This window comes from Oncorhynchus masou, chromosome 23 (genome assembly GCF_036934945.1).
Source record: "Oncorhynchus masou masou isolate Uvic2021 chromosome 23, UVic_Omas_1.1, whole genome shotgun sequence".
Classification (NCBI taxonomy): Eukaryota; Metazoa; Chordata; class Actinopteri; order Salmoniformes; family Salmonidae; genus Oncorhynchus; species Oncorhynchus masou.
Genome location: NC_088234.1, coordinates 47,307,124 through 47,334,643, shown reverse-complemented (window position 1 = coordinate 47,334,643; position 27,520 = coordinate 47,307,124). Strand labels below are relative to the sequence as shown.

Below are 27,520 nucleotides of genomic sequence, written 5' to 3'. Positions count from 1 at the left end.
TCTTGTTCCTGTAGCATATTGTTTTATATACCTTTATTTAACTTGGCAAGTCAGTTAATAACAAATTCTTATTTTCAATGACGGCCTAGGAACAGTGGGTTAACTGCCTTGTTCCGGGGCAGAACAACAGATTTTTACCTTGTCAGCTCGGGGATTCAATCTGGCAAACTTTCGGTTACTAGTCCAACGCTCTAACCACTAGGGTACCTGCTGCCCCTGTAGTGTTTGTAAACACCCTGGTAGGTTGATTAATAACCTGAACCAAATTACAGGCACTGGTTACAGTGAGAAGTTTCCTCTTGAGCAGACAACATGATGAAAACCAGTCAATATTCAAGTCCCCAAGAAAGTAGACCACTCTGTTTACATCACATACACTATCAAGCATTTCACACATTATTTAGATACTGACTGTTAGCACCAAAAGAAAAGGCTTTAGATGTGCCAAGTGAACCTACAACCACAACACTTCAATAACACTTGACATAAGATCTTCTCTAAGCATTAAAAGGGATATGGCTCTGATAACATACAACAGCACCTCACCCATAAGCATTGCTGTCTCTTCTATAGATGTTATATCCTTGTACTGCTACTGCTGTATAATCAAATGAATGATCTAAGTGAGTCTCAGAAATGGCTAATATCTGATGTTAGCAAGTTGTTGATTTAATGAACCTTCTTTTTAAGGCTACATATATTAATATGGGCTATGTTCAGCCCTTTCCCGGGTAGCTTATCAGAGATAGACATAATGTGGAAAATAGCCAACATAGACATTGAAATAAATATACATTCAGCAGTCCATTAATCAATTGGTGTGTGTGTGTGTGTGCTGCAGTGTTGAAGCTACGAACCCATAGGCTTAGCTTTCTCATCCCTTCCAGGCTTCTGGTAGGGTGGACAATGAGCCTGTCATAGCAGATGTAAGCAATGTGACTGATTTCCTTATATGAACTGTAACGCAGTACAATCTTTGAAATTGTTGCGTTTATGTTTTTGTTTAGTATTGATGCAGTGGACCCATCTGTTGCGATGGTCTGATTACGTTGTGGCTGTATTGGCGATTCTTTCAAACAAACTGAGATAACATGAGTGTTCTAATACCAGCACACAAATATTACATTATTCAACCCGTATTGAGTCCAGTTGTGATAATAAATTATGAAATATTGTGATCAATGTGAAAACGAATGCATTGAATAATAAAAATGAAGGAACTACAGTAATTGTTACAGATGTGGCCCCACTAGGGGGTAGTGTTAGCTACGGTCTGAAACTGTGCAGTAGCCTCTTCCGTTTGCCACGCCTGTTTACAATTGAACTATTTCCTTTGTCGAGGTATCTTTGTTACAAGAAGGGATGTGGTGAAACAAATGTTACCGTAAGGATGCGCCCATTGCAACACGTTTAGTTGGAATACATTCATCGAACAGACGCGTGCGCTAAAGAAATAAGGTAGGTTCTGTTTGAGCCTCTCGTGGAGTGAATGCTTTTGTTAATAAATGGCTAGGGCTGCTAATGTCATTTTAGGACTGGTTGAGGAGAGTATTAGCTATTTGAAAACCAGTAACCTCTCGGTACACACTGTAGAGTAAAACTATAGCTTACATTGAGAATTATTTTGAATGTGTTGTCACTGGTTTCTCTGGAGGTATATAGCTAGTGTAGCCTAGCCAGCCTCTAGTGGGCGCTCGATCGCACTGGCGGCTGCCTATGATAAACTAGTGCCTTTGTCTTACAGAATGTTGCCTTTGTGGATTGTTCATTTCAAATTTAGAACGTATACCTCTAGTCAATGGCCTAGACTACTAGAGTGATAGTTTGCTAAGCATTATACTTGTCTTATTGCTCAAACTGAATTCTTACGCAGTGTTTTGTCCGCTACATCAGTCTGAGACTGCCGTCAATGAAGGAGCGGTGTTGTACAAAACAAAGTCATCAGCAATTGGGCAGTCTCTAACCAATCAGCGTATCAAAACCGTTAACGAATTTTCAAAACGCTGCTTTGTACCAGCGGCTTCTGGGACTAATCAAAACCGCTAGAATATGTTAGCGTTCTAGAAATCATTGGGGAGGGACTCAAATCCAGACTCATTGTGGAGAATACATGTGGCGTTTGACCAGAGCGATGAGTTTGGGTAGCCAGCCAAGCATTCTACCCACAAGGACTTGGGGCGGCAGGGTAAATTCAAACTCAGTGCCTCTTTGCTTGACAGGGGCGGCAGGGTGGTTAGAGCGTTGGACTAGTAACCGGAAGGTTGCAAGTTCAACCCCCCCCCGAGCTGACAAGGTACAAATCTGTCGTTCTGCCCCTGAACAGGCAGTTAACCCACTGTTCCTAGGCCTCATTGAAAATAAGAATTTGTTCTTAACTGACTTGCCTGGTTAAATAAAGGTAAAATAAAACAATTTTAAAAAAGGACTCATTGTCTTGGGCTGGACAAGGCCTACATGTTACCATATGTTCAAGGTAAGACCAGTGCAGCTTGGCTGTTACTTTTTGAAGCCTATGTATAAATACCCTGACTATTGGAAAATCATTGAGCAACACATTCAAACACACAGGTGCAGAGAGCTGCCATGGGCTTTATGAATTCACAGATCTAAAGTGTCCAAGGTTATCCAGTAAAATAAATCAAATTATATCACCAAATACATCTTACTAGGCTGATTCTATGATAAATCTATACAAGGAAACGAGTCTTGTTCCCAGAAAAGTCAGGTAAGCAAGCTGCAGGAAGACTCATTGGCTCTTGAAAACATTATCAGTAATTCAATGTGTAGCTATGCCATGTGTGAGTAAAGGCAAACATGTTGTTGCTAGGCTAGTATCCACAACTGTTCTTCCTCAAATGAGATTAACAGAGGCACAGCGGGCTAAAATAATTTGATCAGTGGCAGCTTCAAGAGAGAGGTAAGAAATGAACTTAGATTAAATTGCTAAGTGTATTTTTTGTTGTATTCAAACACAGTAATAGCTTTTTTCTGCACTTATATCATAGTATAGGTATAAAGGTAACTAAGAAGGAGATGGGGCAGCCTGGGTGTTCTATGGCAGTCTTTGTTCTGTAGTTAAGCTTTGATTGACACTACCCTCATGATCAGTGTTCTAGAGAGCCACTCTAGTCTTTGCCATGGGTTATTTCCATGAGCACCATCGTGAAGTTTATAGGAGCATGTCAAATGAAAGCTTAGTCTATATTTTGGAGAAATGAAGGCATAGATACATTTTTCAACCATTTTCCGTCTTATTTTTCTTTGCATAAGTAATGGATTTTATTTTTGGTTAAACAGATGGAATATGTGTCTTAGAAAAAAAAAAGCATTAGAATTACATCAACACAATGTGAAGTAAAGACCCCTGCCATTTAATATCAACAATTTCTTACTTGGTTTTGGGGAAATGTTTTGCTGTATAAGTTAAGAAACATTGCCTTGTGCCTTGAAATTCCGTTACCAAAAACCCACATCTTTAAGATATTATCTAATTTATCACCCTTGTGAGGGAGGATAATGAAAGTTCACAGAAGTAACAAGTAAAGGTAGACCTATCAATTAGTAAGTGTTTTTACTGGTTTACATTTTTGTATATGAATTAAGTGATTAAAACACGTAATTCTGTTACCAAATCGGTAACAATTACTGCAATTGAATTGGCTACAATACAAAATCACAATAGTCGCACCACAGTTTGGTCACTTGCTACTGTCATCCCTACCAATGTCATACTGTTATGTTATGCTCATACAGGTTTTCTTTCTTGTTTTATCTTCTGGTGGTCAAAGCTAGACAGTCTAGACCATCCCTCCCCCTCTCGCTGCCTCTCTCTTCTACGGCCTTTTCTCATTTGGGCAAAAGTCTGTCCTCTCTCCTCCGTGACCTGGAAACCGATAAGTGGTCATGGAGTGTGTCCATTTGTTAGTAGGCAAACGGAAGACTGTCCTCCCCTCCTTGATTAACCTCCTTTGTCGAGAAAGAACAAGTGTGTCCTACCTCGGAAGAGTTTGATATCTGCCACACACCCTTTGAATCAGATGTTGTATTGACGGAGGAGAAAGCATGCACACATTTAAAAATAATCTTCTACTTCTCCTTTTTATCTATACAATTCTTGCATGAATCACTTTACACGTATTTTGGGATCCACCCCTGTAAACGCCATTTGCCAGATGGCACGCTAGGGGAGAAAGTATTCTCATTTCATAAAAGTGCATTTTTGTCTACGTTCACTCTCCGCGCCGCCTCTGCTTGATTACCTTTGACCTTTTTTAAAAGGAGATGAGAGAGGACGCGGGAGTTGAGCAAATCTAATTGACAAAAGCCCTCTCGCTCCATTTTAATATGACCTCTTCTGGCTGTTAATGACACCCATGAGCCCCCTCTTTCCATGTACTGTAACCAGCATCCTCACCCACTGAGCACCGACACACACTGGATGTCCATGGATGTTGGAATTTGTTCAGTCTGCCCTGGCCTTGATTTTCAACGTCCACGGATGTTGGAATTTGTTCAGTCTGCCCTGGCCTTGATTTTCAACGTCCACGGATGTTGGAATTTGTTCAGTCTGCCCTGGCCTTGATTTTCAACGTCCACGGATGTTGGAATTTGGCCCAAACATAAATGTCCATTATTGGTGACTGGACCAAATCTGAACCAATTGTAGATGTCTGTTTCACAAGTTTGGACAACACAGTACAGTAAATAAAAGTTGAGTATATTGTACTGTACTCTACTGCCCCGTACCGTACCGCACTCTACTGTGATGTCCAAACTTGTGAAACATAAATGTCTATGATTGGTTCAGATTAGGTCCGGACCAACCAAATTTGGTTTGGGCTCATTAGAATAATAGCCAGTGTGTAGAATAATACCCAAAAAATGTAAAGGATGAGATTGTGTACCTATTCGTAATACATCACCATTGCATTCATATCCATAATTATGCATTTCTGTGTAGTACAGATCAGGGACCCATGATGTAATCCCGTTACCGTAATTGTGTCACCGGGTGTGAAGCCACTTTGCTTACTGTAGTTCAATAACCTATCTATATATATATTTTTTTTTTTACTCAAGATGTCATGTCATAGCTGACACCCCATTTTAAATGTTTTGAATCTTAAATCGAAGCAGATATTTAAGAGTTTTTGGAAAACGTGGTTGCATAAAAAAACGGAGGGAGATTTTACCTTAATTCTGTTACAATACTTTGCATCTGCACAGTTCTTCCATTTAAATGGGTTTTTGTAAAATGTTCAGTGGAAATTGTTTAAAAGTAGTTCTTGTGCATAGAGTTCTCTACGGTTTAACCTTTGAAAACCATGGTTTTTGTTTGGTATACATTTTGAAGTGAAAAATCGGAGTCAGCGTAATTCTGTCACTGGATTTTCCCCATGGCAACAAGACGTACTCAAACAGGCAGGGAGGATGGTAGAGGGAGCGCAACACCCCAGAGACACACAGAGCATTAGCTGTCTGTTTTTACAATTGTATTTACAATAATTTTGGTTCCTAATGAGTCCAGGATGGATTCTCACCATCATTAAATATAATCAAGCTTTGTGAGAGCTATTCAACAGCGTGATGAATACAGATAATATGATGCTTTTACATTTGCAAGTTCAGCATGACTTGACTGGTGGCTGTAGCTGGATGCTACGTGTTTGTTTATATGGCTGGTCTGTCTGGTTGTAGCTATGCTACTATAAGGTACACAATGGCCAGTGTTCTTCCTCTTATCTGTGCTGCCATCCCTGACCACACAACAGATCATGGTACCAGTAGTACAGCACAAGTGTCTTTGGTTTATATCACAACAACTGTTTAAACACCGAAATATATATATTTTTTGCTGTCAATTTCAGAGGTCGCTTGGACACATGACACATTTCTGGGCCTCTCCCCATAACCATGGCACTGGGAGTTGACAGGGCCTTCCCATCTATCTCTCCGATGGAGTCCAAGGGCTGCAGTGGGCAATGGAAGACCCGGATTCCAGAGATTATCCGGGCGGGGTCAACCACAACGCAGCATGACAAAGACGGGGAGAGGGGGACAGGGGATAGGGACCGGGGTGGTCCCAGAAAGAGTGTTACTATGGCACCCACCTCCAGGTATATGAGTGACAGGAGGCAATACTCTATGAGGAAACCGCTGGTCACCACCACAGAGCAGCAGACCTCCATCCTAAAGAAATCCTACCTACAGGAGCACCCAGAAAAGGTGAGAGGACTGCTACTATTGTATGACTTATGACAAGTATTGAAACATGTTTGCTTTAGATTCCCTTTGACTGCACATTTAAAAAAAAAATTCTACTACTACTTTACAAATAACAACAATGAACACCACGTTGAATGTTATCTCTACCTAATGTCCTATTCCTTCCCTATTCTTTCACCATAGGAGCGACAGGGGGAAGGTAGCAGTAATGAAGCACACCATCATAGTGAGTTTGACTTCCAGACCCGATGGGCTGAACAGAAGTTCCCAGACAACTTTAACCCCTCTCAGGCCAACATCTCAACCTGCTCAGCCTCCAGAGAGGACTTTAGCACCTCCCTAGGGGTGTCAGACCTCAGGACCGGTCTGTCACATGAAGAACCCACCTTCAGCTCATCGTATCTTGGCAGCAGGCCTGGCCGACGCAGCCTCTCCAGCCCACCCCTGGAGGTCCGTACTTTCTCTACTCCACTCAACTCCAAGTGGACCTCCACTCTGCTATCCCCCCTCTCGCCCTCCTACACCCCCCCGTCGCGCCCGTCCAGGCAGAGATGGACAGACCTGAAATTGGATGCAGGTGAAGTTTGTCAATCACGTGGAGGAGGAAGGGAAATGTATCTAAATGTAGGCCCTTCAGTGGGCTACTCCAAGGGCCACTCCAACCCTGTGCTCCACACCATGTCCCCCCACCAGGCCAACTACTGGGCCTGCGCCATTCCCAGCTCCCTGCCCCCTCCCCAGACCGACGCTCTTCGAGCTGGAACCCTGATAAGGAGTACCAAGCCCTCCTGGACTACACCTACCCTCTGAGGCCAGGTAGGGTGGTCGGTGGGTGGGATACCTCCGATGCAGGGGGTGGACCTCTCATCCAGACAGACCCAAACCTCCAGGACTCAGGAATAGACCTGGACCGCCTCTGCAGCTCCACCAGCCTGTCAGCTTTGGACTTTTCCCTGACTGGCACGGCAGGAGTGGGGACGGCAAGGGAGAGGCGGATGCCGGGTATAGGTCAGAGGTCATCTGAGCTGCGTGGGCTCTCACACCCCAAGTCCTCAGATGGTCGCCTCTCCAGTAGCCCCTTATCCTCTGCGGACCCTATTGGTCTATCCGTGGAGAGTCTGGACTGTAGTGGAGGTGGTGGTTTGGATCCTTTGCATCGTATCGAGGAAGGTCACTACTGTCATCACGGCATCTCCTCTTCCACCACATTCATCCGCACAACGAGTATCCTTCCCCAGCCAGGGTACCTCAGAGGGGGGGCTTGGGATGAGGAGTTCTGGTCTCTCCCGGAGCAGTTGGAGGAGCTCCGGGGTTTGTCCCGGCAGGTCAGGGAGGTGACGGCCCAACTCAGTCAGCCTGTCACAGCCAGCTGGGAGTCCCTGGAGAGGGGGACCACCTCCGTCCAGTCCTCCATGACCCTGGCTGAGAAACAGGAGGCAGAGGAGGAGAGAAAAGAACGGGAGCAGAATGGAAAGGAAGAAAGGGAGGGTGATGAGAAGCAGAAAGAGGTGTCCATTTCTGGAGCGCTTCAATACTTTAATAAAGGTATGTGTTGGTGCCAGCATTTCAGTAGGCTTTACATTTTTTTATAGTATTTTATTGTATTTGTAATATTTCCCAACTTAGCATTTGTTTGACTTAAAACACTTTTTTAGTCTCTAAAGTGGTCCATAGTGGGGAATCCTCCCAGGCAGCCAGAAACTCTGGTTCCAGGATGGAGGGTGGGGTAGCAGGCAGGGGAGTGAGCAGGGCCAGTCTCAGAGAGGTGGAGGCCATGGTGGACCAGCTGAGTGGACTAACCCTGCCTGAGTTCCAGAGGGGGAGCCAGGGGGAGCAGGGGCGCAGGGAGTCCCTCATGCAGCACATCCAGGTAAGGACAGAGAGCTAAAATAATCACTTTATTATGTGAAATATAATGACGAGGGTGTGCCTCTGCCACCAATATGCAAAAAAATGCAATATGATACAGTACCTTCCAACACAATGGAATACAATACATGTAACACAATCAATGCAATGTGTTGATAATGGTATATTTAAACAATAAGGCCAAGGGGTGTGGTATATGGCCACTATACCATGGCTAAGGGATGTTCTTAAGCACAACGCAACACAGAGTGCCTGGATACAGCCCTTAGCCGTGGTATATTGGCCATATACCACAAACCCCTGAGGTGCCATATTGCTATTGTAAACTGGTTACCAATCAGTATTCAGGGCTTGAACCACCCAGTTTATAATGCATAATACATGTACAGTACACAGGTCTCACCTCTATTCAATCCAAATCCACAAACAAACGGTTGTGGTGCAGTTTGATATTAACCTGTTTACCCATCAGACCTTCTGTTCTAACCTGGAGGAGCTCATCCAATGGCTGTACACTGTGGTGGAGAGGATGGAGGTGCTGGCTCCGCCCTCTGTGGACATCGAGAGTGTCAAGTCGTCCCTGGCGGATTATAAGGTCTGTAGTTTACACACAAAGATCCTATAAATCAATTTTATGTTATTCTGTGGGTGTACAATACACGCCCTTGCTCAAAAGTGATAACTCTTGGCGTAGTATCTTGGGAGAAGGGAAGTGGCTTATAATTAATCAACCCCCTCTGTCCCCTTCTCTTTTTTTTCTGTCTTTCAATCTCTATATGCCTCTGTCTCCCCACTCCCACTGTTTTTACCTTTGTCTTTTTCACCCTCATCACTCTCTCTCTCTCTCGTTCCCCTGCCTCTCCCTCCATAGAGATTTCAGAGAGAAGTAAATGCCCACCAGCCTCTGACCACCTCTGTTCTGCAGACTGGCGAGCTTCTCTTGGGTTGTATGACCTCCACTTCTCCCGGTGAGCTTTCCATCACTGACTAGTTTCTCTTTGCCTGCAGCTATTTCATTGGTACCTACTGTATCTCAGGTGTCACCCACCCTGACTATTAGGACCGATAAATGAGGCTTCCTTCACACAGCAATGACCCCGATCTCAACTCGAGGATCAGCCTGTCAGACCAGACTCCTTCATAGTAAAGGTTGTGGAAGTGTTACATTTTTTTGTTTTTTACTGAAAGACGACGATGAGGCCAATACGCCACACTACTCTATTTCCCTTTGTGAATTCTGAAATATGCTTGTGCTCCTTTACTAAAGGAAGAGTCAAATGAGTTGCGTGACACAGCAACATCTGAGACTGTTAAAGTGGGCGTTGCCTGTTTTTTTTTTTTAAAAAGGGATTCAAATGACATGATTAGCTTACATGTTTGTGTGAAGGCTACCTTGATCAAAGGGTAACAGTGTCTGCTAACAGGGGCGAGCTTGTCTTGGTTTCAGGTCTCATGTGTCAGTTCAACAGCTAACACTGGCATACTGTAGATGTCTGGCCGTCACTAAAGCTTTCCATGTCTTTTTTCTCCTTTTCATTTTTCTTCTCTATACTACCCTCTTCCCAGTTCTGAAAGAGACCCTTGGTCTTATTGAGAGGCAGTCCAGGGCGTTGGAGACTCACTCAGAGCACCTCTTCTCCTCTATCCTCTCGGCCATGGACAGCCTTACCCAGCCCAGGGAGACCTGCGGGGAAGAGGAGACCGGCGCTGGGGACACCGATAGCGTGGAGATCCAGGGGACAGCTTAGTGAAGGCTCCATGCAAGATATGGATAGTATGTTTCTGTGGTTACATAGAGATCGGGCTATGACTACTATACATCACCGTCTCGTCTCAGGCTATCAGTTGTATTATTTATCATAAGTCATTATCCTTTTCAGTGAAGAAGAATGAGAGCAGATTGGTGGAGGAGGCTTGATGAGGTGCAGGAGCTTCTTCACGAACATTCCTTAAAAAGGAAATGACCTCGTTGTGTTGAAAAGAGAACCACTTGACTGTTGTTTCATTATTGTCTTAAGTGCTTTTTAAATGTTTGCATAATGTGTGCTGAAGAAGCAAAGTATTATTTGCCTTGTGATATATGCTCAAGCAGATGTTTAATCATTTATTTGAGTTACAGTTATTAATAATGACCCATTGCACTCCTCTTGCAACTCTGTTACATGCATGACATTATTATTTTTTTCAACCTATTTTGATATCCCTCTGTGGCATCTAAGTGTCTTCACTAAAAGTGCTGTGAATTTCGTACACTGGGTAGAGCACTGCAATATTTTCCAGCAAGTTATTTTTTTCAGGGCACCTCAACCAGTTGATTATGGCCTCAGATTGTATCATCACCTGTCTCTGGTACATAATGTTGAGCCTTCTTCCTGGATTGACAGAAGGGAAGGTCTGCATTTGTGCCGTGTTGATGTTGTATATGTAGATTGGTAATATAGGATGGTGAACCATTGTGCCCTTACAGTTGTATTTGAAATCATATCATTGATCAGATGGCAGCTATATGCAAGATATGGCCACTGTGATAATCACCAGCCAGAGACAACAGCACAGTTTGGAGGTCCCATGTTTTTATGAGTTTGATACTTTTCGTATGCATGGAAAACCTGGATGAAAAGTGCCTAAATTCAATCATATCAAGCATTCACGGGCTATAGTCGGCACCCGCGTGCGTATCTGATGTTTTGGCGGTGTCAAATTGGTGAGCAGCTGCTCTTGATTGTCACAAAGCCACACCCCTCAAGTTAATGTGTTCAGAATGAGAAAGTAGGTTATATGGAAATAATTACGCTCAAATTGAAAATCATTCAACTAAATAATGAGGATTTAATTTCAAATTCCAGTGTTCTAAAATGTAAACAAGGCTGCATGGGATTTCTCTTAATGAGACTCGGTGCAGCCAAGGGCAATGTCCGCTTTAGGTATAACGCCAGGAGCCGCTTGTGGATTTGACAGCTCTCATGCAGTTCCACCTTCACTGCTAAAACGACCACTTTGCAGATGTCGGCTAAAGCGGATCTGATTGAATAGAGCCCTCAGACATAACTACAGCCTTTTTTAATGTGCAGGATGTTTTTAACTGTCTTTGTTACTGTAGTAATCAATTGGGAATGTTAACTTTTAAACACCATGGAAAACTTTGTTCATCAGACTGTTATCCTCATTCACAAAATGAACCTGGTGAAAACTACACATTGTTCGTTCTGATTAAACAAACCTTTTATCTGGCTGCTTCATTGAATGTATAATCAGTTTGTGTAGAGCTCAGGTATAATAATTATCAGATTCGTGCTGCCTAATGTGTTGTTGCTCTTAAAGCTGAGTAATCTGAAATGGGCTGTCTACAGGCCCCAGATTCATGGAACAGTATTTCCTCAACTATGGAATTCTGCTGAGTCGGGTCTACTGGAAATCAGGTCACACTTCAGCTGCTTATGGAGCAGAACAATGGAGGCCAGGTCAGTGAAAATACTGTAGTTACAAACAAATGTGGCTTGGCATATTGTAAGATCCAAGGATCTGTGAATCTCTGACCTTTTCCTTAAGTCTGAAATGAGCAGTTGGTGTACTGAGGGGACTCATGAGAATGTGACACATAGGCATTCTATTCTGACCTGTAGAATGACCTTACCACAGAATGATATCTGGACAGACCACTACCACTGTACAAAAAAAGACATCCATAGAGCAACAACACTGAACTCGGTAAACGGTGCTAGAGAAATGGGAACAGATTTATTTTAAAACTATTTAGTTGCCATAATTATGAAAAAAAGAACAGTTTTATATATGCAATTCTGAATGAAGATATTCCACTGGTAATGGCCCATTTGCAAACCAATCCTAAATTACTGGTGCAATTTATTTGCCATAAATGTAGAATAAATAAAACAAAATGTTTCTACATATTCCACCAAGAATCGCAGATAGATCTTTCTGTATCATACAGTCTGGAAGTACAATATTTATTGTTTAAATTTGACATGTTGAGCAACAAAATTGCAATTGCCTACAGCCACAAATTAAATTCAGAAATTAAGTCAAGACTACTCAGATAATGTAATGAAGTCTACAGAACTAGCAAATCAGATCATACATATATACATAAGCATATATACAGTACCAGTCAAAAGTTTGGACACCTCATTCAAGGGTTTTTATTTTTACTATATTGTAGAATTAACACATTAAATCATGTAGTAAACATGATTTAGACTCTTCAAAGTAGCCACCCTTTGCCTGACATCTTGGCATTCTCTCAAACAGCTTAATGAGGAATGATTTTCCAAACAGTCTTGAAGGAGTTCCCACATATGCTGAGCACTTGTTGGCTGCTTTTCCTTCCCTCTGCAGTCCAACTCATCCCAAACCATCTCAATTGGGTTGAGGTTGGGTGATTGTGGAGGCTGGGTCATCTGATGCAGCACGCCATCACTCTCCTTGGTCTGCCTGGAGGTGTGTTTTGGGTCATTGTCCTGTTGAAAAACAAATGATAGTCCCACTAAGCACAACCCAGATGGGTTGGCGTATCGCTGCAGAATGCTGTGGTAGCCATGCTGGTTAAGTGTGCCTTGAATTCTAAATAAATCAGTGTCACCATCACACCTTCATGCTGGGAACTACACATGCGGAGATCATCGGTTCACCTACTGTGCGTCTCACAAAGACACAGCGGTTGGAACCAAAAATCTAAATTTGGATTCATCAGACCAAAGGACAGATTTCCACCGGTCTAAGGTCCATTGCTCGTGTTTCTTGGCCCAAGCAAGTCTTCTTATTGGTGTCCTTAAGTAGTGGTTTCTTTGCAGCAATTCAATCATGAAGGCCTGATTCACGCAGTCTCCTCAGTTGATGTTGAGACGTGTCTGTTACTTGAACTCTGTGAAGCATGTATTTGGGCTGCAATCTTAGGTGCAGTTACTGCTAATTAACTTATCCTCTGCAGCAGAGGTAACTCTGGGCCAGTCCTCGCGAGAGCCAGTTTCATCATAGAGCTTGATGGTTTTTGTGAATGCGCTTGAAGAATCTTTCAAATTCCTTGAATTTTTACAGATCGACTGACCATGTCTTAAAGTAATGATAGACTGTCATTTCTCTTTGTTTATTTGAGCTGTTCTTGCCATATGGACTTAGTATTTTACCAAATAGGGCTATCAACTGTATACCACCCCTACCTTGTCACAACAATTGATTGGGTCAAACGCATTAAGGAAAGAAATTCCACAAATTAATGCACATCTGTTAATTGAAATGCATTCCAGGTGACTACCTCATGAATCTGGTTGAGAGAATACCAACATTGTGCAAAGCTGTCACCAAGGCAAAGGGTGGCTACTTTGAAGAATATAAAATATATTTCGATTTGTTTAACACTTTTTTTGGTTACTACATGATTCCATGTGTTATTTCATAGTTTTGATGTCCACTATTATTCTACAATGTAGAAAATAGTCCAAATGAAAACCCTTGAATGAGTAGGTGTCCAAACACTTGACTGGTACTGGTATATTTTTCAGTACTTTTTCACGAGACAGTGAGAGACTTGTGCAGTTGGCTGACACTCATATTCGCGAATAAACACCTTAGAGAGAGACATGCCGACACAAACCGTAAAATAACCAACAGGAAAGAAAAGCGAAGAAAAAAGACGGGGACAGAAGAATAGAAAACATAATTGAATTTGACCACAGACCAATCCCGACGTAGAAATGCAGTGAGATACACACACATTATTCTCATAACCCTGCACACAGAGGGGGGCGTTAACTGCGGGGGTGAGGGGGCAAACAAAATCAGTTGTCTCTGAGGTGGTCCGGGGAAGGGTGGGGGGTAAAGCCTCTCCAGGAGGGGGCCAGTGAGGGACTTGTCCATCTGACTGCTAACAGATTGCCTAGAAAGTACTACTAATCATCAATTACCAGGGCAATAAGGGAGGGGGATAATGATTTATTTTCTTGGTAGTGCGGCTACAGTACAAATTCAGGCAACTTCATTTTGTTTTCCCTCTCGCACACACAACTTCTTTCTATCAGACTTTCCCTCTCGGTTACGGTTAGGCTAGGAAGGTGGGGCATGGTGGAAAATGGGGCCAGGTGGAGGGGGCTGACAGGCTAGAGGGGGGTGCTTGAGGTGGGGGTAGAGGTGTTGGTGGGGTTCTCTCTCAGCAGCAGCCCCCCGAGGCAGGTTTGACAGGCGTACTCTGGATCTTGACATTGGACTTCTCGTTGCCTCCGGTCGTAGCCCCGGGCCCCATCCTCTTCTTGATCTCAGCAGCCATGGTCATGAAGGCCTGCTCCACATTGGTGGCGCTCTTGGCACTCGTTTCCAAGAAGGGGATGCCCAGGGAGTCTGCAAACTCCTGCAGAGAAAGGAATGGCAAGAGAGGGTTAGGGGAGCTGCTGCATTCATGACAGGACTGTAGACTATTACTGCTACTAATTTACTCCTCGGTTGTAAAAGACCTGACTGTGTCCAAAACCATTTGGAATGTTTGGGGGCCTCAACAAAATCTCAATTCAAAAGTTTGGTAACCACAGCTCGACACCATTTTTTCAAAAAGTTAATTGGAAACAGGCATTACTTCTGCTCCATCTGATAACCCATTGTCTTCATTGTCTTGGTTAAAAGCCCTTACCTTTGCTGTTGTGTAATCCACCACTTTCTTTGTGGTCAGGTCACACTTGTTCCCCACCAATAGCTTGTTGACATTTTCACTGGCATAGCGGTCGATTTCCTGTAGCCACTGCTTGACATTGTTGAAGGACTCCTAGAAGAAGAAAGAGAATCAAAACCAACACATCAGGGTAGGCAATATATTTGTGAGGTAAGTCTGTCAAAATACTAATTCACATGCACTCCTGACTTTCAATTCTGAAAAAGAAGCCAGAAAGCCCAAACACAGTGACAAGTTAAAGATTGACTGTGCTAAAAGAGACAGACTGACCTGGTCTGTGACGTCGTAGACTACGATAATGCCGTGGGCTCCTCTGTAGTAGCTGGATGTGATTGTGCGAAACCTCTCCTGCCCCGCCGTGTCCCACTGTCAGCGTCAATACATAGCAGAGATATTCAGTCAGTCATAAATACAGGGCTGCCAAACACACAAGCTCTCTGACAAATAGATGCTGCCACACACACACTGCCAAATACAAAGGTGTCTGCAGGTTTCATCAAGTTGAATTGAAGACATTTTAAAGACCTTTTTAGTGCAACTTGAAATGTAATTTAATAACAATTTGAGGTCTTTGTGTGCCACAAACCTGCTAATTTCCCCATATTTTTAATAGCATTCACAGTGCTTTAATAAAGTAGTGCAACAGACTACTGAGATGGTATTCAAATATCTTGTTTAATCTAAGCAGAAATGCATGATTCAAGATATTTTGATGTGCACTGCAACCTAATCCAGCTATTGCCATGAATTTGACAATTAGACCATTGTTCTAGTTTACTGTTAAAATAGGACTCAATATTTGTAGTTAAAGAGAGATGAATTTGCCTACATCTTTATGTGCACTAATATCATAGACTAATATATTTGGGGCTAATTCACCAGCTGGGTAAGTGGAAACTCAAAACACATTAGCTAGATCCCTACCTCTAACTATAATTGTCACTGGAAGTAGCCATGTTTTAATTGATCAGTAATTATTATTGTCCTAACAAAAACGTTACTGTCATATGGCCTAACGCCCAATACTCATTTCGCACGCCCCGTATCTCAAATCCATGTTAATATCCCAGCTGTAAAACAGACAGCTGAGATAAAAATATATATACCTGCACAAAGCTGAGAACATCCTCTCTTCAACTGTATTCCCAGGGCCTAAAACAAACTTTGTATACCAGCCACTGTGGCAGGTACATATATATATTTTTTTAATCTACCAGCCACCCCAATTTTTTCCAGACCAGATTTTTTGTTGATGCTATAATTACACAAACACACACAAACAAAAAAAACAGATGGTCATGCTTAGTAATGTTTCTAAAACAATAAATGTATTATTAGTGAAAAAAGTAATGTGGACTACGGTTCAATTTAATTTAATGACCTGCGAGTATTATAACAAAAATATCAGACAAAAATATTTAGCTGCCCCTTTAAGGTTACTTTGGTAACAGGGCCACTTAAGTCATGTGTGCCTGTTAGAATGTCACAGGTTGAGGCCAACAATGTGTCTTTTTGCTAGCAGTGGGAGCAAACTCAAACATTGAAAAGCAACCTAGCTTGTAGGCTATAATATATATATTTTTTTCATCACATTAAGCAGCTGCACAACGTAGCAGAAACACTAGTCATCCCCGGACCATTGAAAACTACATTTTTTTAAAATAAGACATTTTACAGCCTTTAATTTAGATAAAAAGTCTTAAAGTATTAAATGAAGTACCTGCGGACACCCTGCAAATAGATGCTGCTTCATCGCACATTCACCAAATGTGACAAATAAGAACACACGCAAGAACCTCAAACAGATGAGAGAATGACATTTCTAAAATCGATAAATCACAATTTTAGTCAACCATGTGTCTTAATAATGTAGGAGGCCTCTGCCTTTGCGATATTTGATGAACAATCTAGAGTTAGGTTCTGTTTAGGAATGCCTACAATGGCATTTTTTCAGAAATTCCATGGTACAAATGTGGCCAGATGCAGAAAGGCATACTTGTTAGGTCCTTGTTAGTATAGCTTGGAAGTGTCCCTTTCCATATTAGAAAAACAAAGATGTGGCGGGGAAACACTTACGATTTGAAGTTTAATGGTCTTTCCGTCTAATTCTATAGTTCGTATTTTGAAGTCTACTCCAATTGTGCTTATGTAGCTTTCTGTGTATGTGTCATCCTGTGAAGAGAGAGGGGAGAGGAGTCTGTGAAAAAGTACAAATCCTTAACCCTTTCATACATTTTCAGTCGAGAGAAAAAGGGAATCAAAAGTATGACCATTCACCGCGATAGGAGAGTAAACAAGATCATTTTACTAACATACATGATATAGAAGTTGAATACTAAAGCAGTGCACTAATATGACATCATTATTAATATGACTGGTTCAGCCTATGAACAGCTAATGAGTGATTAGTGCGAGCAATTTATGAATGACTATGAGACACTTATTAGGACATGGACGAATCAATAGGACACTTACTGCAAATCGGAGTAGAAGACATGACTTTCCGACACCAGAGTCACCAATCAGGAGCAGCTTGAATAAATAGTCACTGTGGAGAGAGGAGTAAAGTTTTATTTTATTTTAACAACCTGGTTTTAAACAGGATTCCAGACTTTCCACAGCTTCAACAAAAGTATAGCCTTGTCAAGCCTGGGACTCTAAACCCAGAAGACAGCTTTAGGGCTGACCCCCATTTACTCGACTGGTCGCAAATATATATATTTTTATTTCATGGCACGCCAGTCTGAGTCCCGCCCGTCTCAGTGGACTAATCCATTGAGGAGGCAGCGGGGATGGCATCACTCTTAAACAGGCATTGGCAACGTAAGACACACTTGCCGTGGGGGTATTTGCGTTGGCACACCAAGCAATTTGATACAATTGATCAAAAATGTGACATTTAATTGGTTTTCCATAAATGGCTAATGCTTTGGATGTGACACCATTTCAGGGAATATTCCTTAGGACTACAGTATGTTTGAAGATAATGTGTCCTGGGTATAATTTTAAAAAGTTGAGCCAAGAAGAAGGGAAGTGTGGCTAAGCTGCACAAGGTGCATCTCTTGTCAGAATGCGCTCTCACTCCAAGTAGTGTGCATTCATTGTTTCATAATTTGATTGTGTGAACTGTTCGTCCTTTGATTGTTAGTGTCTATCAATTGCATATTCAGTGCATTCAGAAAATATTCAAACAGGTTGACCTTTTTCCACGGTTACATTACAGCTTCATTCTAAAAATCGCTTTGTTCCCCCCCCCCCCCCCAATCAATCTACACACACAATACCCCATAATGACACAGTAGAAACAGTTATTGTAGCAAATTTATTAAAAATAAAAACTGAAATATCACATTTACATAAGTATTCAGACCCTAATTCTCAGTACTTTGAAGCACCTTTGGCAGCGATTACAGCCGCAAGTCTTTTTGGGTATGACGCTACAAGCTTGGCACACCTGTATTTGGGGAGTTTCTCTCATTCCTCTCTGCATATCCTCTCAAGCTCTGTCAGGTTGGATGGGGAGCATCGCTGCACAGCTATTTTCAGGTCTCTCCAGAGATGTTTGATCGGGTTCAAGTCCGAGCACTGGCTGGGCCACTCAACGGCATTCAGAGACTTATCCTGAAGCCACTCCTGCATTGTCTTGGCTGTGTGCTTAGCGTCATTGTCCTGTTGGAAGGTGAACCTTTGCCCCAGTCTTAGGTCCTGAGCACTCTGAAGCAGGTTTTCATCAAGGATAGCTCTGTACTTTGCTCCGTTCATCTTTCCCCAATTCTGACTAGTCTCCCAGTCCATGCAGCTGAAAAACATCTCCACAGCATGATGCTGCCACCACCATGCTTCACCGTAGGGATGGTGCCAGATTTCCTCCAGACACGACGCTTGGCACTCAGGCCAAAGAGTTCAATCTTGGTTTCATGGTCAGTCCTTTAGGTGCCTTATGGCAAACTCCAAGCGGGTTGTCATGTGCCTTTTACTGAAGAGTGGCTTTCGCCAGGCCACTCTACCATAAAGAACCTGATTGGTGGAGTGCTGCCGAAATGAGAGAACCTTCCAGAAGGACAACCATCTCCACAGAGGAACTCTGGAGCTCTGTCAGAGTGACTTTCCAGTTTGGCCAGGCGGCCAGCTCTAGGAAGAGTCTTGGTTGTTCCAAACTTCTTTCATTTAAAAATAACAGAGGCCAGTACTTTCTTGGGGACCTTCAATGCTGCAAACATTTTTTGGTACCCATCCCCAGATCTGTGTCTCAACACAATCCTGTCTCGGAGCTCTACGGACAATTCCTTCGACCTCATGGCTTGGTTTTTGCACAGTGGGACTTTATATAGACAGATGTGTGCCTTTCCGAATCATGTCCAATCAATTAAATGTACTATAGGTGGACTCCAATCATCTCAAGAATGATCAATGGACGCAGGATGCACCTGATCACAATTGAGTCTCATAGCAAAAATGCTTATGTAAATAAGGTGTTATTTTTAATACATTTGCACACACAAAAAATATTTTCACTTTGTCATTATGGGGTAATTGTGTGTAGATTGCTGAAAATATTTTTAGTTAATCCATTTTAAAATAAGCCTGTAATGTAACAATGTGGAAAAAGAGAAGGGGTCTTTTATACTTTCTGGATGCACTGTATCACCAGTAGTGAATGGAGTGGGGAAAATCAATAGTTACATACCAGGATATCATTTGTACAATATTTTTGCCCTGGTTGGCTGTACCTGAACCAAAACTCCAGTATTGGTCCTTCATAGTTTGGTCCCCCCCCCCCCCCCCCCACAAATGCATAAATGTGCCCATTTGGGGATGTCTGATATTAGTGTAGTTAAGACAAATACTGAGCTGTGGAGCTTCTCAACGTACATTTTTTTCCTCACCTCAAACAGCAAGTAAAGTCTGTTTTTACAGCCATTGAGAGTGACAATAGTTCCTCAATGTATTTAAAATCTTTCCAGCTCTTCCTTTCGATAACCAACAAGCCTCGGCGTGAAAGGGAATAATGTTCTAATTAGTGTTGCACGGTACACAGAAACTTCTGTACTTTTTCCCATACTAGAACATTAAAAACGGTTCAACACTCTATAATCTTTTTTTGTTACTTTTGGTACTTCTGTCAAAAGGTGTCTCACGGATCAACTCTTTTTTACCCTTTTTCTTCCCAATTTCACTGCTTCTTGACGCACTACTCGCTTAACCCGGAAGCCAGCCGCACCAATGTGTCGGAGGAAACGCAGTCCAACTGGCAATAGTGTCAGCGTGCATGCACCCGGGCCTGCCACAGGAGTCACTAGAGCGATGGGACAGGGACATCCCGGTCAGCCAAACCCTCCCTTAAACCGGACAACGCTGGGCCAATGTGCCTGCCGCAGCGCCTCATGGGTCCCCTGGTCGGGGCAATCGAACCCGGATCTACAGTAAAGTAATATAGTGCCTTTCTTCACACTTCACCATATCACCAGAAGATATCTAATTGTGGTCATGCTTCAGACAATTCCAAGATGCCATTGTTGTAAGGCCTATTGACGTCACTGCGTTAGGCAAGATGCTGCATTAGACAAACTCTTAGAATAACTATTTGTCTCACCACCACACAATCAGCAGCAAGGATGTGTGATGTCTTATGACGCTTACATAATGCCTAAAAAGCTCTTTCACGCCAACCCATTTATAGACAATCACACACAAGTTGAAACCAGGCCAATTCAATCCACACAGCAACACAAACTTCCATAGTTGTTGGTACAGAAAATAGTTTTCTACAGGCAAATTAAATTTAACCTCACAATACTGAGCTGTGCATGGTCAGCAAAACCACATAAGGAAATACAAGTCAGTGGGGGGGTTCAGTGCTCATGTGATACACACTCAGACAAGAGAATTTTAAAAGAGGTAAAGACTGCACTGTGATTGACAACAGCATAGCGTGTTCAACAGAATACACTGCCAACTTAGTAGGCCTGTGCCTGACTTCACCGTGAAGCCTACTTTAATTGAGCGCAGACAATTCATGATTAACGAGCGGTTACAACAGAGCCATTGTTCAGAGTTTGCCAAAGCTCACTGTAGTTCAACAGATCAGATTTCAGAATGCTGCTAACCTTGGTCAGTTATGAGATACACAAAACAGACACAAAAACATGACTAATTGGACCTCATGTCAAATAGGCTTGTATCAAGAACTAAAAAAGCATAACAGCATAGCAACCGCAGCTTACCAAACACTAATCTTGCAAAAAAATAAAAAAATCTGCCTCACTTCTAAAACACCATTCCTTGCTCCATTTCTGCTTGCTCGAATACACCAATTCCTGCTATGCTCATTTATATGAGCAGAAACACCAGTAGGATAGATACGAAAACAAAATTCTGAGCATCAACAGTCCATACATCCTGTCCCTGTCCCACTCCAAACTGTGTGAATTAGGCTACACTAATGCTTCCCTATCTAAATAGGTCAGACCAGTAAAAAAAAAAAATCTCTTGCAAACAATAGGCTACAGCTATTGTCCACTCATGTTCACCTCTAACTGAGGCATTCACACACAGAGAGCTCTCGCTCTTTCAACCCCCTCCACTCTGTACGCTGTTTTTTATTTGACATGGGCTGTGCCATACAACTAGGCGACACAGAAAAAGGTACAGAAACTCCTGTAAGCTGATTAAGCATTCCACAGCAAAGGGGAATTCAGCTGGACTTCAGATCCCCCTCCAGTCTCTCCAGTTATACAGTCAAAGGAAGTAAGGAAGGTTCGGAAGAACTTAGGGGACGCTCTAGTCTGGTGTGATCTGACCCAGCCCCAAGGCTAAGAAGCTCTGATGCAGCCCGGTTTCCTGCCTCCCTGTCCCTTTCCTCTCCCATTGGAATGAATTCCAGTCATGCCCTCTTCGTTAAGCAGATGGTTGAGGATAATGACAGCCTCTATGAAAGGCTAGTAGTACCGCTGACTGGTCATGCAAGACAGAGAGGGAAAAGCCTACAGCAAAAACCTGTCCATCCCTCTCCTCAATCACAGTCAGTGTTTGTTTTAAGTCGGATTGAATGATACTTTGTATGTTGCAAACACATTACACCACCCACCATTATTCGACTTTCACATGACATTCGACTTTAAAACTCCTTTGAAAACACCCACACCTATAACACATGCAAACACACTATGTGGCATTCAATCACAAAATTCTACAAACACCACAGGATCAAACACTGCAATTTTAGCATTCCTATCTCAGTCTCTCCTTGGGGAGGGCAGTCTAATAAGAGGTGTCGAGGAAAAGCAGGGTTTAGATCAGACCAGAGGTTCCCTTTCCTCACTACTACAGAGGTCAATGAGAGTCACAGTGTGTCAGCCAGGCTCTAACAGTCTGTGGATCAGAAGCTCAGCTCCAGCAGATGAGATAGGCTAGAGCTTCTGTTAGGGAAAGGAAAGGCCTAATGAAAGCAAGTGATCTGCAAAAACACAAATGTAGCCTGTTTTCTGCAGGCTCGAAACTGGGAACCCAAATAAATATTTATGCTAATAACTGAGAACTCAGAGAAGCCCAAAAGACAGTTTTGTCTGGTTGACCAGGTGCATTTGAGTCAATGGAAGCAGTGTGGAAGGACTTCACACTGCAACAAAAGATGCTAAATGAGGTGTAAGGGCTGGGGACAATAGTGCGAGAGTGGAAATTACCTCTGCTAGGCAATGATCTCTCTCTGGTAGTTAGTTATTGTCATACCAAAGCAAAAGTGCTTGACAGCAAAAGGAAAATTAGGCTAAACTGTAATGATTTACACAATTGTGTAGGCTGGGGTAATTGTTGATGGATTAGCCAAGACGATACATAAGACAGGGCTATGGGATGTCCATTGTCCAGGCGAAAGTTCATGAGTGGAACTCCAAAAATAGTAAGTCAACAAGGTGAAGGTGGCGACGACAGACATGGCAGCTCGGCTTCTAGGTCCTAAGCAACTTTACAGTATTTTGTTTCTTTGTACGTTATTTCTTACATTATTAGCTTCCGAGTATTTTACTCGCTGATGTTCAGTCCCTGGACAATAAAGTAGACGAGCTCAGGGTGAGGATCTCCTGGCTCTCTCCGGATATAATGTCCCTGTCCCTAGAGCCAGCTGGGTTCTCAGTACATCGCACATATAGGAATAAAGAACTCTCCAGAAAGAAGAAAGGCGGTGGTGTATGTTTCATGATTAACTACTCAGGATGTGATTGTGATAATGTTCAGGAACTCAAGTCATTTTGTTCACCCAACCTAGAATATCTCAAATGTTGACCGTATTACCTCCCAAGAGAATTCTCTTCGGTAATAGTCACAGCCGTATATATTCCCCCTCAAGCCGATACCACAATAGCCCTCAAGGAACTTCACTGGACTTTGTGCAAAATGGAGACTACATATCCCGAGGCCCCCAGGTGGTGAAGGTAGGAAACAACACCTCCACTACGCTGATCCTCAACACAGGGGCCCAACAAGGATGTGTGATCAGCCCCCTCCTGTACTCCCTGTTTACCCATGACTACGTGGACATGCACGCCTCCAACTCAATCAAGTTTGCAGACGACACAACAGTACTAGGTCTGATTACCAAAAATAACGAAACTGCCAACACAGAGGTGGTGAGGACCCTGGAGGAGTGGTGCAAGGAAAATAACTTCTCCCCAACGTCAACAAAATAAATAAGCTGATCGTGGACTTCAGGAGACAATGGAGAGAGCACGCCCCTATTCACATCGACGGGACTGCAGCTGAGAAGGTGAAAAGCTTCAAGTTCCTCCACGTACACATCACTGACAATCTGAAATGGTCCACCCACAGACAGTGTGGTGAAGAAGGCGCAACAGCCATCTTCACCAGACTGAGGCGCAATGGTGCCTCTTTAACCTCAAGATGCTGAAGAAATTCATCATGGCCCCAAATGTTTACAGATGGACAACTGAGAGCATCCTGTCAGGTTGTATCACCGCCTGGCACTGCCCGCAAACCGCAGGGCTCTCCAGAGGGTGGAGCGGTCTGCCCAACGCATCGCCGGGGGCACACTGCCTGCCCTCCAGAACACCTACAGCACCCGATGTCACAGGAAGTCCAAAAAGATCATCAAGGACATCAACCCCCTGAGCCATGGCCTGGTCACCCCGCTATCATCCAGAAGGCGAGGTCAGTACAGGTGCATCAAAGCTGGGCCAACAGCTTCTATCCCAAGGCCATCAGACTGTTATATAGCCATCACCAGCCGGCTACCACCCAGTTACTCGACCCTGCACCTTAGAGGCTGCTGCCCTATGTACATAGAGATGGCAATCACTGGTCACTTTAATCATGTTTACATACTGTTTAACTAATTTCATATGAACTGTATTCTGTTTTTTATTCAATGCCACTCAAGACATTGCTCGTCCTAATATTTATATATTTCTTAATTCCATTCTTTTACATGTGTGTATTGTTGTGAATTGTTACAATACTACTGCACTATTGGAGCTAGGAACAGAAGCATTGCTACACCCGCAATAACATCTGCTAAATATGTGTATGTGACCAAAAAACGTGATGCTACACACAGTTTAAGAGTTCAAGAGCAACTGACTTACAATTAATAACATACCCCTTGACATTTCAAAGTAATAACTGTAATGGCTATAAATGCAGGCAATAGTATAGTGTGCCTGTCAAAAAAAAAGGAAGGAAAGGGCTACTCTTTCAATGCAAAGTCATATGCACTAGATTGTGTCATCAGAATTTAATATTGTAAATACCATTTAAAATCAGATGTTCAGTCATGCCATTTAAACTGAGCAGAAATACAAAAGCTGTATCACAAAAGAGAAACCTATAGGCCTAAACTACAGTAATCAGGTACTTGCCAACCTGAATGGAGGGATGGTAGTAGTAGACAAACCATTACTTGCCAAACAACCCTATGAGTGTGTTGAAAGAGGCATGGCATATGGCAGGCACGCTCGTGACCTACACATGACTCTCAGGATGTAGAGAGGCGGTGGCACGGACTGTTCTCTTGCGTGTTTTCCGCTTGAGGGCCAAATTCACTGAATGTCATTTAAAAGGCAAGCTAGTTACATTAATTATTGACCACAAGCGCACAAAGGCTGCCGTAACGTTACACACTCGCATAATGACTTGCATGGCTAACGATAATCATAACATGTAACGTTAGCAGACGTGCCTTGTATAGTCAGACTACTAGCTATAATATGTTAAGTAAAAAGGTAAGTCGTATCGTTAGTTACCAACTAAGTAATGTTCCATTTGACAACAGCACTTATCGTTAACTAACTGATGAACGTTAGGTAACGTTACGTTAGCTAGCTAAGGTAGATGTTACTTAGCTGTAGACAACTGTCTACAAACATATTCACCTGTGTGAAACGTGATTATGCGTTCAATAAACAACACAGTGACAATAGTAGTTAGCTAGCTTGCACTTCTTAGACAGTTGATCAGTTAACGTTAGCTGGCTAGCTACTTACTATTCGGGATTCATCGTGGACTCGTCACAGTAAATCCCCTCTTCTTATAAAACGACACCCCTTCCGCTCTGAAAAATCGAAATAAATACTTAGCTAGCTAATTCCTTCGATAAAAAAGTAGCTAGCTAATTTAACTAGGTGACAAGGTACTCCTCCTAAAACAGGCTAGTTGTCTGAAACCCAAAATGGCTGCTAGTAACGTTACCAACCAGGAAATAGCAACTCCACAAACAGAGAAGCCTTACAGAGAGTTGAGCGATTTTCGGAAATCGTAGTTTGTTCCTAAAGGGTCGTCAAATATTGAGAATGTTCTGCTGTGAAGAATATGACTACAGTGCCCTACTGACAATGTAGGAAACTAGGCTGGTCGATGTTTCAACCGCTCGTTTGCCCTTTCTGCTTGTTGTCAAAGCTAAGGAGAGGTTACGTCATTAGTGAAACGTGGCAAAATGTTGGCATGAATTCCAGTCTGGACTGGAGAAATAAATGGCTCTCCATATGGCTTAATCAGACTTAATCAAATCTAAATCAAGCCTGTCATTGTTTAATTAAAATAATTATGAGATTAGTTCTAAAAAAACAACTGACAAATTGTTCCTCTTTGTCATTACTTTCTCATAATGTAAGACCATGATAATGTTATGAATGAGTACATTAATAAGGACGACAACAACCACCACTGGGGGGATACAATGTAAGGATGGCAAAATTAACCGAAGGCACAGTCCAGTTCCCTCATGAAATTAATTGATCAGCCACATCAGATATCATCAAAGGTTAGCTCCTCGCATCCTTCTCAAAAGCTATTGGAGGAGAAGGTCAGAAGGGCGTGACATTTGGCTTTCTCATCCAATGGATTTTGAGATGAGCGAGGACGCATGTAAGTAGTTATGATTATGCCAGTCACAGTTAGTCCATAACATAAACCGTGCATGTGAAAAGAGTTCAACATTTCACAGGCTAAAGCTAGAAAAGTCCATACCACAGATTGGGGAGAAAAAAAAGTGTCTGCTACATACCATTTGTACCACCTGTGTGTAGGCCTACTTCAAAATATATTTTCAGACAGCACTATTAGACCCTTATATATTGTAAACGTACAATAGTTGTATTATCTATTACTGACAATATCGATACAATTCAAGAAATCACTGATAATAATGACACCCTTTCTTTCACAGTACATGTGTGTCACATTGTTCTGTGCCCTCTGTTACTTTGGAATGTGGAAGCTGATTACTTGTTTCCAAAGAATAATTCCCCTGGTTCAAGAATGTGTAGGGAAACTCCATTGAAAAGGACAGAGGACAGGTTTCAATCTAGTGTTAGGGAGTCAATGATACAGAAAGACCCACGCTGGTTTGTTTCCAATTTAATGTATCTACAGTGCATTCGGGAAGGTATTCAGACCCCTTGACTTTTCCACATATTGTTACGTTACAGCCTTATTATAAAATTGATTAAATAAAAAATGTTCCTCATCACTCTACACACAATACCCCATAATGACAACGTGAAAACAGGTTTAGCAAATTTATTGCAAATTGCAAATGTATTACACAAGTATTCAGACCATTTGCAATGAGACTCGAAATTGAGCTCAGGTGCATCCTGTTTCCATTGATCGTCCTTGAGATGTTTCTACAACTTGATAGGAGTCCACCTGTGTTAAAATTGATTGGACAAGATTTGGAAAGGGACACACCTGTCTATATAAGGTCCCACAGATGACAATGCATGTCAGGACATGACCAGGAAGGGAAATGGCTGCAAGTAGTGCAGATGAAATGGAGGAAATGGAGAAAAAGTTGGTGAAGCAACAGCTGTGCTGGAATGAGAACAATATGGTTGCTACTTCGAGAACACAAACTCTCCTGCATCTTTAACAGCAAAGAGCGAGGGAGTCCCAGGGGATGACTGGAGGAGCAATGGTGGACCGGAAGTATTGTGTGATTGTCTTGGCACGAGTACAGTTGGTGAGAATGAGTGGACGATGGTGAAGAAGAGTGGAGTGAAAAGGGCTTAAGTTGGAAATTAACTGCAGTTTATGGTTAGAGTGCGATTCACGAGCAAGGATGTTGGGTGACCCGTTTGCGGTCTAAAAGATGTTGAAGGATGAATTGGGTAAAGGGGAATCAGTTTGAGTAACCAGGAGCAGTATGATGCTGATTTCATGTGAGTCAACAGCACAAAAGGAGAAAGCTCTGTGGCTCAATAAGATGTCGACGCATGATGTGGAAAGCTATGACTTTTAGAG

At 42.6% G+C, this 27,520-nt stretch overlaps 2 protein-coding genes across 3 annotated transcripts; one reads left to right on the top strand and one right to left on the bottom strand.

Annotated features, from left to right (window-relative positions):
* The first annotated feature begins 1,309 nt into the window (after positions 1-1,309).
* LOC135510940 (centrosomal protein of 68 kDa-like) lies at positions 1,310-11,327 on the top strand. Its single transcript, XM_064932290.1, is given in 8 exon segments — positions 1,310-1,458; positions 5,868-6,225; positions 6,409-6,958; positions 6,961-7,770; positions 7,881-8,095; positions 8,567-8,689; positions 8,966-9,062; positions 9,661-11,327. Coding segments are annotated over 7 exon segments (2,289 nt in total). The 5' UTR covers positions 1,310-1,458; positions 5,868-5,913; the 3' UTR covers positions 9,843-11,327.
* A 486-nt stretch (positions 11,328-11,813) lies between these two features.
* On the bottom strand, positions 11,814-25,698 carry LOC135510941 (ras-related protein ORAB-1). 2 transcript variants are annotated; one of them, XM_064932291.1, is made up of 7 exons: positions 25,473-25,698; positions 25,264-25,331; positions 17,246-17,318; positions 16,847-16,942; positions 15,041-15,136; positions 14,732-14,863; positions 11,814-14,455 (listed from the first exon to the last, which is right to left on the bottom strand). In XM_064932291.1, exons 2-7 carry the CDS (start codon positions 25,275-25,277, stop codon positions 14,258-14,260), a joined length of 609 nt encoding a protein of 202 aa, XP_064788363.1. In that variant the 5' UTR covers positions 25,278-25,331; positions 25,473-25,698; the 3' UTR covers positions 11,814-14,257. The 2 variants fall into 2 exon arrangements, with proteins under 2 accessions (XP_064788363.1, XP_064788364.1); XM_064932292.1 differs by having other exon boundaries at positions 25,509-25,698.
* Between the last annotated feature and the right edge of the window lie 1,822 nt (positions 25,699-27,520).